This window comes from Polypterus senegalus, chromosome 12 (genome assembly GCF_016835505.1).
Source record: "Polypterus senegalus isolate Bchr_013 chromosome 12, ASM1683550v1, whole genome shotgun sequence".
Classification (NCBI taxonomy): Eukaryota; Metazoa; Chordata; class Cladistia; order Polypteriformes; family Polypteridae; genus Polypterus; species Polypterus senegalus.
The window spans coordinates 148,856,856-148,873,420 of NC_053165.1; the positions used below are offsets into that span (position 1 = coordinate 148,856,856).

General features: G+C 41.6%; 1 protein-coding gene across 1 annotated transcript in view; it reads right to left on the minus strand.

Moving 5' to 3' along the window:
- LOC120539926 (protein unc-13 homolog B-like) overlaps positions 1 to 16,565 on the minus strand; it is a 151,049-nt gene that overhangs the window by 123,126 nt on the left and 11,358 nt on the right. The window contains exons 3-5 of the mRNA XM_039770281.1: positions 14,654 to 14,753; positions 14,267 to 14,384; positions 14,052 to 14,175 (exon numbers count right to left, since the gene is read on the minus strand). Coding sequence (XP_039626215.1) covers positions 14,052 to 14,175; positions 14,267 to 14,384; positions 14,654 to 14,753 — 342 coding nt within the window. The remainder of the gene's footprint in view (positions 1 to 14,051; positions 14,176 to 14,266; positions 14,385 to 14,653; positions 14,754 to 16,565) is intronic.

Here is a 16,565-nt window from a genome sequence, read left to right on the forward strand (position 1 = left end):
TTTAGGAATCGTGCCACATGGCCGTAGTGCCGTAACGGACGCTCCCTCACAATGCAGGTCATGTGCCTCATTCGGGACTCCATGAGCAGCACAAAGTCAAACCAGCGGTACCCAAGGATTCTTTAAAGAGACACAGTACTGAAGGAGTCCAGTCTTCATCTCAGGTCACTGGATAGCGTCCTTGTCTCACATACAGGGAGCGCCTACTCGAAATGCAATCAGCACTGATTTGTCATTCATAAACTCTGATTAAAGTGAACAAGGACCTCACATCGTCCTTTGATCACATTGTGATCCCACTCTGGCATCACCTTCAGCTTCACTGCCTGGTTTTGTGGTCTAACAAAGCAAAATTAAAAAAAAGGCTCCAGCAGATTACCAAACGGGCAGCTGAAGTTATTGGGAATGGCATAGAAGATTGGGTAAGTGTGGATCAGAGGCTCTAGACCAGGGGTCTCCAACTCCAGTCCTGGAGAGCTACTGTGGCTGCAAGTTTTCATTCTAACTCTCTTCTTAATCAGTGACCAGTTTTTGCTGCTAATTAACTATTTCCCTTTATTTTAATGGACTTTTCTTGAGACTCTGACCGCTGAATTGATTCTTTTTTCCTAAACATAAATTTGATATGAAGTGAGCCAAACTAAGTTGGGGCCTCAAACTCCAAAGTTCATTCAGTTTCTTAACTTGAAGCCAATTCTCGTTGCTACCCATTATTTAATTCCATGGCTCTCATTCTGCCATGGCAGACATTTCCAAAACTCTTGATTTTCTTTTTTAAGAGCGCTGTTAAAATGTTTTGTGGACCTGAGCAGATTAACATTACTGAGGCCTTCACCTTTCTTTATTTTCAGTTATGGTGTGATGGACGCAGGTTGTTGTTTATGTGTTGGTACATTTTGTGTCTTAATATTGCTTATTTGCTAATTAAGGAAAAAAGAAATAATTAATAGAGCCTGAGTCTTAAGTCGTGCATCAATTAAATTAAGGCAAAGAGCTAATTAGCAGCAAAATCTGCACACTAATTAAGAAAAGGGTTAGAATGAAAACCTGCAGCCACAGTACTACAGTACACCAGGACTGGAGCTGGAGACCCCTGCTCTAAATCTCATTATGCCTGGCATGGAATAAGCTCCTTGAGAAAATACCTGGGTATTTAAAAAAATAAAATAAAATCAAGTAACCAGTTGAAGGAAAAGCTTAACATTTCACATTCTGAATTTAATGGATTTAAATGTGAATTGTGGAATGATCATAAAAATGTGAAGGCCAGAAAATTGAGGTCCTGTGGAAGCCTGATTATTATCTGGGAAGGAAGTCTGACGGATGGCCTCCTGCTCACTAACTCTGCTTCAAGGAAAAAAGATCTGTAGGGACAGGTGCCAAGGGCTCAAAGATCACTGGAAAATATACATACAGTACGACCATAAACCTCACGAAAAATAACAAATGATTATCTGGAGCTTGCAGTGTGGCAGATTTTTGAAAAGTAACATATATATATATATATATATATATATATATATATATATATATATACAGTATATGCACATGAGGAAGTAACTAGGTGGGACATAAAAATTAAAACAGAGCAACAGTGTATTACTAAAATAACAACACTTGTAAATTCCCATTAAGAGAGGTCCAGTGTGAGGACAACTGACCCACAAAATATGGAAAATGAGACACCGATGTCAAGAATTGGGACCAAGGACCGGTGACAAAGAACAGAGAGGCAAAAATGCAAGTATAAAAGAAAAATCCATTTATTGCCCAAAACAAAAAGGTCAACTAAATATTTACAATAATAAAAACAGTTCAAGTGCATCCCATCTAAAATACATTATCAATAAATTGTGAGGATTAAAATATATTATATATAAACTCAGCAAAAAAAGAAACGTCCCTTTTTCAGGACTGTGTATTTCAACAATAATGTTTTAAAAATCCAAATAACTTGACAGATCTTCATTGTAAAGGGTTTAAACAATGTTTTCCATGCATGTTCAATTAACCCTAATCAATTAATTAACATGCGCCTGTGGAATGGTCGTGAAGACCTTAACAGCTTACAGAAAGTAGGCATTTAAGGTCACAGTTCTAAAAACGCAGGACACTAAAGAGACTTGTCTACCGACTGTGAAAGATGCCCAGGGTCCCTGCTCATCTGTGTGAACGTGCATTAGGCATGCTGCAGGGAGGCATGAGGACTGCTGAATAAATTGCCATGTCCGCACTGTGAGACGCCTAAGACAGCGCTACAGGGAGACAGGAAGGACAGCTGATCATCCTCGCAGTGGAAGACCACGTGTAACAACACCTGCACAGGATCGGTACATCCGAATATCACACCTGCGTGACAGGTACAGGATGGCCACAACAACTGCCCGAGTCACACCAGGAACACACAATCCCTCCATCAGTGCTCAGACTGTCCACAGTAGGCTGAGAGAGGCTGGACTGAGGGCTTGTAGGCCTGTTGTAAGGCAGGTCCTTACCAGACATCACCAGCAACAACGCCGCCTATGGGCACAAACCCACCTTCGCTGGACCAGACAGGTGTGGCAAAAAGTGCTCTTCACTGATGAGTCACGGTTTTGTCTCACCAGGGGTGATGGACGGATTTGTGTTTATCGTCGAAGGAATTGAGCACGTCTGGGACCTGTTGGATCGCAGGGTGAGGGCTAGAGCCATTCCCCCCAGAAATGTCCAGAAACTTGCAGGTGCCTTGGTGGAAGAGTGGGGTAACATCTCACAGCAAGAACTGACAAATCTGGTCCAGTCCATGAGGAGGAGATGCACTGCAGTACTTCAAGCAGCTGGTGGCCACACCACATACTGACTGGTACTTTTGATTTTGAGCCTCCCTTCATTCAGGGACACATTGTGAAACATTTTTAGTTTATGTCTTATGGTGTTGACTCTTTTAGTGTTCATACAAATATTTACACATTAAGTTTACTGAAAGTAAAAACAGTTGAAAGTCAGAGGACGTTTCTTTTTTTGCTGAGTATATATATATATATATATATATGGAAAAAAACTTTTGAGTTTTCCTCTTTTTCGTTCTTAATCAGGCTTAAAACAAAATCTAAAACAGGCCCAGGTTTCTGGAGAGCCAACTCCTCTCTTCATTTTAACTCCTGAGTGGGTTTTGCTGCCACAAATCTTTCATAGCAGCCTCTCCTCCTTGTTCCGTGATCCTAACCAAAAAAAGAACCCCCTTCTGACTAGCATGGGTGGCATAAAAACTCAATTCAGAACACCACCTGACCTATGCCCCCTTCTGTCTAGCACGGGTGGCATAAACACTCAATTCAGAAAACCACCTGGTCTGTGCACCCTTCTGACTAGCATTGGTGGCATAAACACTCAATTCAGAATGCCACCTGGCCTGCTGACTAGCCTTTGACTAGCATTGGTGGCATAAACACTCAATTCAGAATGTCACCTGGTCTGTGCGTCACACACCCTTGTCACAAGAAGCACTCACCTCACTTCAAAATGTTCAGTGGTCTGCCCAAGTGCCACCACAACCCCTACATCACGGAGGGCTATTTTGCACCACTCACTTTGTGCGCTTCATCCCTTGCTTTGCAAAAAGTCTGCCCCACTGTGGCCCACCCGTGCCTCCTCCAGACTGCTGCTACCTGAAGACATGTGGGGTCCATGGTAGAAGTAAGTCTGTATCTCAGGATATCTGGGTTGTGTGCTCTTTGAACATTCCTGAGTGGTTCAGGATTTGGGGATGAATCTTGTGACAGAATTGGAAGAGTTCGGAGTAGGTGATGCTACGGGGCATGAGAAGAACTTGGCCATGTTTATTGGCTTTCTGAATGAAGTGTGTGGTGTGTAACGGGTTGTCATCTTCTCATAACTGGACTTGTTTGGTTGTTTCAATTCCCCAGTATTCAGGAACTAAGGTGCAACCAGTAGCCCCCCTAAAACATTAAAGCAATGGCTAGTTTATGTACTATTTTAAACTTAAGCTGACAACCCATACTAGGGCTATCCAGTGACCCACAGGCTGAGAAACATTGAAAGTGGCTGCTTATCACTTCAAGAGTGGCTAACCCACTTTCTATTCCCTTAGAGGTCCATCTTTGTCACCTCTGCTCTTGGTCATTTCCTTCTCTTGGACCGATTACATCAATTATATCATGGGCCAATTACAAAATTGCTAGTGTGATGGTGGCTGGATCTCATATTTAATGTTAAGTCACATACATGGAAACAGCATTAGCTTAACCTCCCTTTGTGTTACATTTTGTCTCAATAAAAACATGTAAAAAGCTTTGCCTGTCATCACTTGAAAAATTACATTTTTATTAAATCTTTTCCTTCTACTGTAAAACGTGCAAAACACTAAAAATTCAAAGTAGGAAGTGTAGGAAGTAGAATAAGGATACAAATAGTAATAATGAATAATAATAATATGAGCAGTACGATGCACATGTGCGATTGACACAAGCGTCACTTTCGTATTCCTCTGAATCCCTTTCAGCTTCCCTGACCGTTTCGATTTCACTGCCTGAAGACAGATTCACTTTGTCATCACTGCTGGTGATTGGCACTTCTTACGAGATCCCATTATGAGGCTAGAAGACGACACATCTGCACCATTGCTCGAGTAACGCTCTGAACGAACGCTATTGGCACTTTTACAGCCCGAGTAATCCTCTGGTCTTACGTGAGCCGTGTCTATAAATGACCCGAGTGACACTCTGGACTAACGCTTTTAGCAGTGTTTTTATAACGTGAGTGAAGATCGGGTCTAACGCTAAGGAGGTTAAAGCCATGAAGTTTCTCCTGTTGGATAAAACTAAAATTGCACAATTCAGTCACTAGTCGAATTCCATTAGCCACGCTGCTCTATTCAAGCTGTATAAATTCCTTTCTGTGGGTGTTTGACACGTGTTTATAAGGGGCGTACATGATGGCGCTGTTAAACCCCTTATCAAGCGGGGTCATTTTTGCTAAATCGCTTGTAATTTGACCTCTCCAAATTAGAATCATTGCTGTTATTGAACTATCTGGAGTATAAACACATGTTTGGTCTCTTTGTAAAGGTAACATTCTCTAGTTTCACCCTTAGTAGTCAGAATCACTGTAGGTGTGACTGATCAAAAGTTATGCACATTAGAACTCACAGAAAAAATGAATTTTTTTGTTCTCGCCTAAGTTTTTTTGTGAAAATAAAGGCCTCTATAGCTGCAGTAGGTAGGTGGGGACAGAAACACACGATGTACCAACAGAATAACTTGTTGACTACTCACATTTCAAATTTGAAAAGAATACCTGTGAAAATGACATTTTTACACCAGTTTTTATGTGGGCATGTCCAGGTGCTTTTTAGAGGGACCATTATCCACATTTTGGAACGTATGGAAAAAGTGTAATAACTTTTGAATGCTTCAACCCACAGATATCAATGAGGGCTCTACTGAAAGCTTACACCTAAAGGAATCTATATCTACACACAGTGTCACTCTATTAGTTATGGAAATTCATATTCCATAATAAAAACAATAAAAAATACACATTTCAATATAAAAATAGTCAAAACAAGTCTTATGGGCCAAAAATATATATATTTTATTTTTTACTTTTTTTTTTAATAAAATGCACACAAACTATATACATTTTTTACAAACTGTTACAACACAGCTCAGTGTTTTCCATGTGCCACTGATTGTAGCAATCCCTAGCAGGCAGAAAGCACAAGGGCGTGTCACATGTCGCTCTCTGCCATTAGACGTCTCCTGGTCGATTGATCACTGTCACGCGTACATGCATCTATTATTTAATCGAGAGTGTATTTACGTTTATCTGTACGTTTATCCATATTTAAAATGCGAAAAAACTAGGTGAAATCACAATAAACAACCACGCACCAAGTCTGCAGACTGGCACAAATGCCAGCTTCGCGCAGCTCCGATCGGTTTTGTTTACAAGTTGGTATGGCAAGTTACATATCAGCATGCTCAGCTGCTCATTGGCTGTAAGTTTGGAGTGTCACTCACAGCGTCCAATCAAACTGGTAGATTCTACCAGGGTTTGGAGTTGTACGTCATTGTTCAGCTGTCTGTGACACTCGTTGGCTATACGAGGTGCCAGTCACCCCCCAGACCCCTCGTAATTGGCCAGCTTAGGTGTCAATCAGAAGCTAACACTTCCGTGTAACATGCTTTAGCATGGTTATTGCCGACAGAAACAAATTACGTCTGATATGACCAATAGAAATGAAAAAAAATGTCGGAGCTAGTCTCGAGTTAAGAAACGTTTTCTGGAGTTTTTGTCCCTTTGAGGATCTATCGTGTGTTTTGGACCTAATCGTTTTACTGGATTATATTCCCTGGAGCCTTACGGACAGAATGAGATCAATATTGCTCGGAAATATTGATGTTTGACTTGCAGAGAGCCTTCAAAGGTAGGAAAAGTCAGCTCTTAAAAAGTATTTACTTCTCTGTAAAAAAGGATTTAGTGTCAGTGCTGTGGTTGTTGTGTGTCAAAATGGTTTATATCATCGGAAAGACGAGACTCTGAATTTTCATTTGATGTGTAGTGTGTCGAGGTGCATGACAGAGGGGCATGCACACATGGCTGTGACATGATTGTGACGTCGCCCAATCGTCGTTATGTACCGGGACCGGTACGTGTGCATGTTAAGTGGCACCTGAAAAAGCACATAAAACCGAAAGACACACAGCTTTCTACTGGGGGACTTCACAGAATAAAATATGGGCCCAAATGGACATTCAACAACCACTACACTTCCAGTATACAGCGCACCTTTTCATCCAAAACACTCGCAGTGCTTTACAAGAATCTGAAGAAATACAATTGCAAAGAAAATAGATAAAAAAATATGTTTAAAAAAAAAGAAAATACAAAAAAAAAAGCCCTTCCTAACAAGCCTACCCAGCATGCTCTTCCACAATGTTTAACTAACCCACCCACACAGTGCTGTTAAAATTACTGTAGGAACCTAATAGGAAGCGTCTGGAAAAAGAGGCCAGTGCAGGAAAGCGGAGCCAATTTTCTTTTTAGTATTCCATTGTGCAAAACCGGGTTTTCTTCATCAGGGTGTTAAGGGCTGCCTGAAGCCGGTCCATGCAGCATGGAAGCCAGCACTGCATGCAATGCCAGATAAAATAAGAAGCTAACACAGACATTGAGTTAATGAGTGTGGTGATGGTGCTGCACTGAGGTGGGGACTGTGCGAGTGTGTGTGTGCGAGTGTGTGCGCGTGTGTGTGTCAGACAGAGAGAGAGAGTGAGCGAGAGAGAGAGAGAGAGTGAGAGAGAGAGAGAGAGTGAGCGAGAGAGGTGTCAGCTGACATCACCAGGAAGTGTTCCATTTCTAGTACTCGGAGGCTGTGCCTGCACGCATGAGTGTAAAAGGAGCTTCTAAGGGTCTTTGTAATCCAGACATTGTACATTTTTAAATAATGCTCTTGTTTTTCCATTCCAGCAGTACTGTTAGACTTTGTTTAATTGGTTTTAGGAATACAGTGGCCCAACTTTTGAGATACGAGCCGTCACTAGGTCGATTTTTTTGCCTTGAGTTACGAGCCAAAATTCGAAATAAGAGCTTGTCGCCGCACACTGAGGAACTGACGACAGAGGAGTTGACGGAACTACAGACGCAGCAACATAGGAGATCGGTATCGCGGAGGAGGTTATCTCTTCAAGTGAGATAAAGGAAGTGTTTACAATGTGGGAAAAAGTTTCGAACTTCAAAGAAAAGAAACACCCTGAAAAAGTTGTAACTGGTCGTGCAGCGGCGCTATTTAATGACACACTTGCCTAACTCATTTCAGAAACATTCTAAAAGGGGAGGACTAAACAGAGCTCCTTGGACAGGTTTCTATTGAAACGCCCTGCGAATGAAAGTGACGAAAGCGTGGCAAGAAAGAAAAAAAACTAGTGATGAAGAAAAATGAAGTTAAGCAAAAGTGAAGTGAAAGAAAAAAACATTACAATACGCTAATCAGCTTCACCAACATCTGTTTACTTCTTTAGATTCTCTTTTATGTATTAGGTTTTATTTTGTTTATATACAATATTTGTTCATTATAAATACATTTTTCTTATGTTGAAAACATTTAACAAAAAACTGGGGTTTTTTGGGGGGGGCTGGCACAAATTAATCTCATTTCAATTAATTTCAATGGGGAAAACTGATTTGAGATACAAGCATTTTGACTTACGACCTCGGTCACAGAACGAATTAAACTCGTATCTCAAGGTATCACTGTATATGTATTTTGAGTCTGGATCAGAATGTCTCCGAAGTGACACCATCTATCAATTACAGCTGCAGAATTTTTACATTCCTATTCTTTGTTTTACTAGGGGGTTACCCCCTGCTCGTTTCCCTCGCCAACCCCCCGTCCTGCGCAATGTGCCAGCCACTTCATGTCTCTGCCGCTCGCGTATGTGGGTTTCACTTTCACCAAACAACAAATCTTTTAATTCTCGTGGATACGCCTCTTCATTGGGAAGAAACACTACTTTTCCCTGATGGCAACACGAATTAGACGATCTACAAGTCCCCGACCTAAAGTTTAAATCTGAATGATACATTCAATCTCTTTTCGCTGTTCCGTTATTTCACCGAGTAATAATTTCCATTTGTTTGCGCTAATGCAATCTTTACTATCATTTTTTTTTTGAGACTTTCGAATTTTAGTACTTTCATTATCTCTAACCTGCTCTGCATGTGTATCGCGCCAATGTTTTTGAATTCTTTACGACATTCTACTTTGTCTTGTACTCTTTGTCTTTTATTTCTGGCCCCTGGTGTGGTTAAATCTCTTGGCACAAAGTCTCGTCTCGTGGGACGTGAAAGTCTCTCTCTGAGAAAGTCACGTCTTGTCCCAGGATATTTTTTATTATATAAAATAAAATAGATAGACAGGCTAAAGTCTTCCAGTCCACTCTGGGGTCAGGCTGCCAGGAGGTGAGGCCTATGTTGAAATATTGAAGCATTAACCTTAATCCTTATATATAATACGCTACCGTGGCTGTTTGTTTGTCTGTCCAGGATTTTAAATCAGCTGTAGCTTGCAAACCATTTAACCTATTGACCTGAAATTTGGTACACATATACTACGTGACGTCTACTATCCGCTTTCGGGGTGATGATTTACCTCCAAGGTTATTCCTCTTTATATTTAAATTTTATTTTATTGTAGAATCAACTCTTGGTAGTGGCCAGCAGGGCGGAAGTGCAGCGTACGTGTACAGGCACTGTTCTCATTCCCTACCACCTTCACCATCACCTCCCCTACCTCTTCATATCCCCTTAACGCGCACACGTACCGGTCCCGGGACATAACAGCGTTTTGACGACGTTACAGTAATGTGTGCATGCCCATCTGCCATGCATCTCGACACCCTACCCATCAAATGAAACTTCAAAGTCTCGTCTTTCCGATGATATAAACCATTTTGACACACAACAACCACAGCACTGACACTAAAGCCTTTTTTACAGAGAAGTACATACTTTTAAGAGTTGACTTTCCCTACCTTTGAAGACCCCCTGCAAGTCAAACATCAATATTTCCGAGCAGTATTGATCCCATTGTGTCCGTAAGGCTCCAGCGAATATAATCCAGTAAAACGATTAGGTCCAAAACACACGATAGATCCTCAAAGGGACAAAAACTCCAGAAAACGTTTCATAACTTGAGACTAGCTACGTAATTTTTTTTCATTTCTATTGATCATATCAGACGTAATTTGTTTCTGTCGGCGATAACCATGCTACAGCATGTTACACGGAAGTGTTAGCTTCTGATTGACACCTAAGTTGGCCAATTACGACGGGTCTGGGGTTGACTGGCACCTCGTATAGCCAACGAGTGTCACAGACAGCTGAACGATGACGTACAACTCCAAACCCTGGTAGAATCTACCAGTTTGATTGGACACTGTGACTGACACTCAAAACTTACAGCCAATGAGCAGCCGAGCATTTTGATATGTAACTTGCCATACTAACTTGTAAACAAAGCGATCGAGCTGCTGAAGGTGGCATTTGTGCCAGTCTGCAGAGTTGGTGCGTGGTTGTTTATTGTGATTTTGCCAAGTTTTTTCGCATTTTAAATATGAATAAACGTACCAATAAACGTAAATACACTCTCAATTAAATAATAGATGCATGTACGCGGCGTGAAAGTAATCAATCGCCCAGGAGGCGTCTAATGGCAGAGAGCGACATGTGCCACGCCCTTGTGCTTTCTGCTTGCTAGTGATTGCTGCCATCAAGTGGCACATGGAAAACGCTGAGCTGTGTTGTAACAGTTTGTAAAAGAAATGTATATAGTTTGTGTGCATTTTATAAAAAAAGTAAAAATAAAAATATAAATATATTTTTGGCCCATAAGACTTGTATTGACTATTTTTACATAGAAATGTGTATTTTTTTATTGTTTTTATTATTTTTATAACTAATAGAGTGACACTGTGTGTAGATATAGATTCCTTTAGGTGTAAGCTTTCAGTAGAGCCCTCATTGATATCTGTGGGTTGAAGCATTCAAAAGTTATTACACTTTTTCCATACGTTCCAAAATGTGGATAATGGTCCCTCTAAAAAGCACCTGGACATGCCCACATAAAAACTGGTGTAAAAAATGTCATTTTTACAGGTATTCTTTTCAAATTTGAAATGTGAGTAGTCAACAAGTTATTCTGTTGGTACATCGTGTGTTTCTGTCCCCACCTACCTACTGCAGCTTTATTTTCCTTTATTTTCACAAAAAACTTAGGCGAGAACAAAAAAATTTGTTTTTTTGTGAGTTCTAATGTGCATAACTTTTGATCAGTCACACCTACAGTGATTCTGACTACTAAGGGTGAAACTAGAGAATGTTACCTTTACAAAGAGACCAAACATGTGTTTATACTCCAGATAGTTCAATAACAGCAATGATTCTAATTTGGAGAGGTCAAATTACAAGCGATTTAGCAAAAATGACCCCGCTTGATAAGGGGAAACATCTTAAATCAATCTTGAGGCAGGCTGAAGACTTAAGTGTCAGCTTAAGTGAAAAATTAAGAAAAATGTACTAAGTAATTGCAACACAAACACTGACTTAATCAGTTTTAAAGCGAAAAGATGCCAATGAAAGAAGAGAAGAAGCGGGCCGCTAGGGTGGAGAAAAGAAGAGCTGCTCAGGAAGCAGCAAGCGCATCAACCTCTGAGCAAATAAATGATAAACGTACAGAGAAAGAGTATGAAAACCAGGAATACTCATGTCAAGTAGAACGTGCAGTGCGCCTTTACCAGTTTTAGTATAAATCACTATAAATCTTAAAACTGTTAATCTATTATAAATTGTACTTAGCCAATTCTGTTAAAGCAGGTACTGCACTTGTTAGCACTGACCCTTAAACCGGGAATTGCTACAGACAAGTAATATGAGAAAGGAGAATTCAGCAGATCCTCCAAGCCTGTAACAAACGTTGGTAAACTAGAGCCACCTTGGCATTGTGTGATGGTAAAAGCAAATAAAAAAGGAAATGCTCTTAGGAGAAGCTGGGCACTTGGCGCTTTGCCAAAAGTTTTGTCCAGTGTCTTCTGTATGCAAAATTGTAAATAAACCATGGATTCTGCAAGTCAGATTATTAAGATGGTTGTCTTTCTCCCACAGATTTTGCGGGGCCTTGTCTGGGATTTTGAGGAGACCCCTCCAGAGTCAATTTCTATCCAAGTAGCCACACTGAAGGTAAGCCGTTTTATTGTACATACATGGGTGGCAATCGACTCAAAATCATTGAGGAATTTGTTTTTAAGAAGGCTTTGGCAATTTTGCTCACTGAATATACAAACCTTGGGGGTTTGTGGTCAGGACCCTGCCTCTCCAGCGAGGAAAATGTGTAGGAATTATGGCCTGGAGGTCATGTCAGGTATAAGAAATTGAATGAGGTAACGGAGGCAGGAGAAAAAGAGGAAGAAAAGAATTTTCGCTGGCCTCTCGAAGGCACCTCTGATTTAAACCGCAGTAGGCATCTTGAGGAATGCTTGCAAGCTTAGATGTTTGTAAAAGACTAAAGTATGGACAGTGTATTTCAAAATGGCGCTATGAAAGTCAGAGCAAAGACCAGTTAACTAAACTAAAGGAAGCAGCAGAACAAAGGTCAAAGGCAAAGAAAAGATGAAGACAAAATTAATTAATTACTGGTGACAAAGATGAACTCTTTTATGGAGGATGTTGACTTTTGTCGACACAAAGGGGTTGAGCACAGATGTTGACATCCAGGGGCAACGGGTGGAAAAAAAGCTTTAAACATCAATACAACTCACCGTTCTACTATAGGTGGACCCTCTTTGCTAGGAGGGCCGTTAGATTTGTTGACTTGATGTCGAATCTCTGCATGTGTGCGTGTAGCGTAGAGTAAGCAACGTCTAGAATGGCAGAGACGTCTGGCGAAAGAGTGAAGCGAATGCGCAAAGCAAAATAATACACACAGAGTATTTATTTGTTTTTTGCATATTATTGCTAAATTAGTCTCTGACTTATCGAATTCCGATTTTGATGCAAGAGATCCAGGGGTCAAAAACGAAAGTCAGGTACCTGCATCAGCCAATCGTGTAGCTGACACGTCTACAGCGACATTCACCTGCGAGGACTACAGAGACACTTATCGAATTCTGATTGTGATGCAAATGATCTGGAAGTCGATAATGAAAGTCAGGTGCCTGCATCAGCCGATCGTCCAGCTGACACACCTAGGGCAACGCTCAACTGGGAGGACTGCGCAGACAGTTATTGAACTCTAATTGTGATACCCACCATCTGGAGATATAAAACAAAAGACAAGTTCCTACGCAACTGCAGCAGCATTCACCCTGGGAGAAGTATGCAAACATACAGTAGATCCATGGGAGGCAAGCTGGCTACTGGACTTCATCAAACAACATGCTGTGTTAATGGACACTGCGGATTACCAGCCACTCGACTATCTCAAGATGTTTTTACCCATAAAGTGCCTTTCAGCTTATGAGTGAAGAGACAAACAGGTACGTAATAAGTATATACTGTAACATTATATACTGCAGGGGCTCACGGAACACAAAACAAAGGGACATTTGTCATAAATAAGCATTTTTTTATGTTGATTTATGTGTGAAACCATTGCTTTGTGGGCCTTTTAGGAAATGGGAGTTTTTCGGAAAAACATTAAAACGTGGGACCTCATAGCATCCTCATTGTCGATGGACCAGGCCACATAACACCTGGCTATGGCAAATAAACGGTTATTTCCGGAGGGTTGGCCCGACCGCATGTCTGCCTGGGTGTGGCCAACCGGGATCTTGAGGCGTTTCATCATGTGGCAGGATTGGCAACCAGTACCAGTGCATACTCCCCAACCTAACCTAACGTCACTTGGACAAAAGAATGGCAGTTCACTGGGTAATCGGAAGGCTGCCAATTCAAATCCCGTAAACGCGAAAAGGGACTCTACTTTGTGGGGCCCTTGGGCAAGGCTCTTAACCTGCAATTACTCCGTCCTGGGTATGACGTTAATCTTCATCCAGCCCTACATGTAGGCCCTCCAACCTGCAGGGATAAACCTGGGGTTTGGAGGCAGAATTGGCACTCTGGCCACCATAAAAACCTCACAGTGTTCCAGTCCATCTGAACTAGTGTGGTGCTGAGGTGTCACCATCACATGGCTGCAAACGGGTCCTAATCTGGGATCCCGAGTTGGTTCGTGTCTCTCTCTCTCTCTCGCTCTTTCCATTTGTAGTTGTTTTGTTTTGTAATCCCCTTATTCTGACATTTATTTGCCTGGACCGTGACTTCTGGCTGCATAATCATCACCCAGTTTCGAGGGCTCACAAGAATCCTTGGACGCATTGCCCTTGTGTGACCCTAAACAGGATTTATTTAGGTCTGACAATGAGACAATACGAGGTGATGAATGGTATAGTTTATCTATTCCCTGATGCTACCCACAATCAAGCATTCTCAAGTGACAGGTAGATTTCTCAAAAACGCATATGTCTGCTTTCTGTGCCTTCTATCAAAAGACCTACCCGCTGGAAATTCATAATACACATCCAGGAGGACCTCATGCAGTGTTGGATTTTCTGTCCCGCAGATCTCTCCTCCATCCAAGAGGACGTCCGAGTCCAAGACCCACCAAGATCCTCGGCCTTCCTGTTTCAGTTTACAACAGAAACCGTAAAATGACAGTAAAGCTCGTCCAGCCATTCATGTAGCCGACTATTAACGGTCGTCAAGTACTCACCTCCGTGGCGTAGGCTATGCTTTTCAGCGGAATCCACACAGTGCCAATAAGTGTGTCCCAGATCAACCCTTTGTCCCACAACTCTACAATAAGTCCTTTTTCTAATTCGTTTATCTCACTACAAACGAAAATACAAAAAACATTTTAAGGGGATGCATGTAACTGAAGTGGACAATTGAATTCCTGGCAACTTTTTTTGCACCCATAACCAACACTGGCCAACGATTCTCGATGATATGACAAAAGCACAAAAATAATGAAATATTTTCTCTCCTGTTTCTAAGAAATGGACATGCAGACTAGAAACTTCAGGACCTACAATTAAGCAATGGTTCCGATTTCTTTGACCTTCGATTTCACGAGGAGATTAAAGACGGCCATACTTACAACATGTAATCTTGTTCCCATAATGGCTCATTTCCACGGCGAGTGATGGTCGTGCTCTTCAAATTTTGAACTTTTAGGGCGACGTAGGTGTTGAATTTATCTGCGTCACAACAAAAGTGTTTGATTCAATTATCATCAGACCTCAGTGGAACACAGCAAATAATGGATATCAGTGTTGAAGAATAAACTGTAATGCATTAAACATTGAACCATAAAAAAAGTCATCAGATACAAACAGGGTCTGGAGTTTGGGTTCTACGGAGTTACCATGTGTCTCACTTTTTAAGCATTTTGGACATTGTGAGACACATTAACCCACGACGTTAGCCGTGCTACCTCATGACTGGCCTTCAGACGTGAATGAATTTCTACCCAAGTCGACCCAAATGTTTCCCTCGAAGTCTTATTCGTGTTGTAGGGCAACTGCATGAAGTTTGTTCGTTCACAAGCTGGTCTTTCATGAAGCACTGAGCAGCAGCTCTAAGGTGGTCTACAATGACCAAGTGAGAGTCGGATTGTGGTCTGGGCTGCTTCCTGCAATACGCCCGATTCTGCCAGGATAGCTCACAGTGTCCTGTGACCCAACAGCAGGATTAAGGTTCAGTAAATGGATACATTTGTTGATTTTGAATAAGTTTCAATTGGAACAACGCTTTCATAAATAGGCATGGATCACGGTGCTGCATGAGCTTGGTTAACTGGGCACTCTCAATTGCCCCCTGCGTTACTGTTTAGGTGACCCCCTTGTGCCTGTTGCTGCAGAAACAGACTGTGGCCCACTGCCAAGCAGGCCTTGGAAAGTTACTGTAGTGCAGCGCACCTCTTACCAACAGTTAGTGTGGTAGACATTAGGACTGTAGTGACCTTCAAATTGTAACTTGATATTATTCTGGAGGAATTAAGTGGTTAGGATTGGTGAGCGTTGTTAGGCAGAATGGCCCGTTTATGGTCAATTCATATTTCACCTTACTGATAGTTGTCCAATGTCCACCCATATGGTCAAAATGTGCAAAATTTGTGTGCTTTTTGCTAATATATTATTAATAGTTACTTCATGGAAAGGTGGAGTTCATAGTAAACAGTGTCACATATGCGCTCTTGGGAGTCAACCTAAGGGACCGGAAAATTCCAATTCCACTCCAGGCCAGGGGGCAGCGGGTTGCACTAAATCTCTCTCTTTTCTCTCAACAGACCAGACCCTGGACCTTCTGCCTGTTATACGAGTACGGTGCGAGGACATCACTTCCTGTCCTGGCCCTGAGGACGTCACTTCCGGTTCTACCTCAATGACATCACTTCCCTTGAACCGCCTTATAAACCCACCATCCTCCATACTTGATAAGTTCTTGTTTGGACTGAAACCAGTACACATTGTACTATAAACCTAAAGCCTTTTGTAGCCAGGGAAAGTATACGGGTGGTTGCCTCAAACGTTCGTTGTGTGTCCAGCCATTTATTTCACAACAGGAAAGATGTAATTCCCACAATGCTGTGCGCTTGACTGCCTCTCCACCTCAATCATTGGTCGATAATTCTGACTTTAATTCAAATGAGCAGCATTGTGGGAATGAAATTGTTCCAGGTTACTGCTCGTAATATAAATTTCTATTTAATTATGGATGACAAACCCACAAACAGACAGACAGCAAATCATAAACCCATGAAGCACTGTACCTGTTATTCAGCTGATGCCTTTATGCCGTCATGGTCAAGGCTGAATCTTGGGGTCTTGTAGCCTTTTCCTATTATGGAAGCCATTTTGCATACTGTTGTTAGGGTTACCATTTCTAGGGGCATGGTTTCTGGGGTCATGACCTCAAATTGATCAGCAGGTGGGATAAAAGAAAAAGAAAATACGAACACACAACTCCAGTTCTTAACTCCTTACAATGGCTCCTGGTTAAGTTTAGGG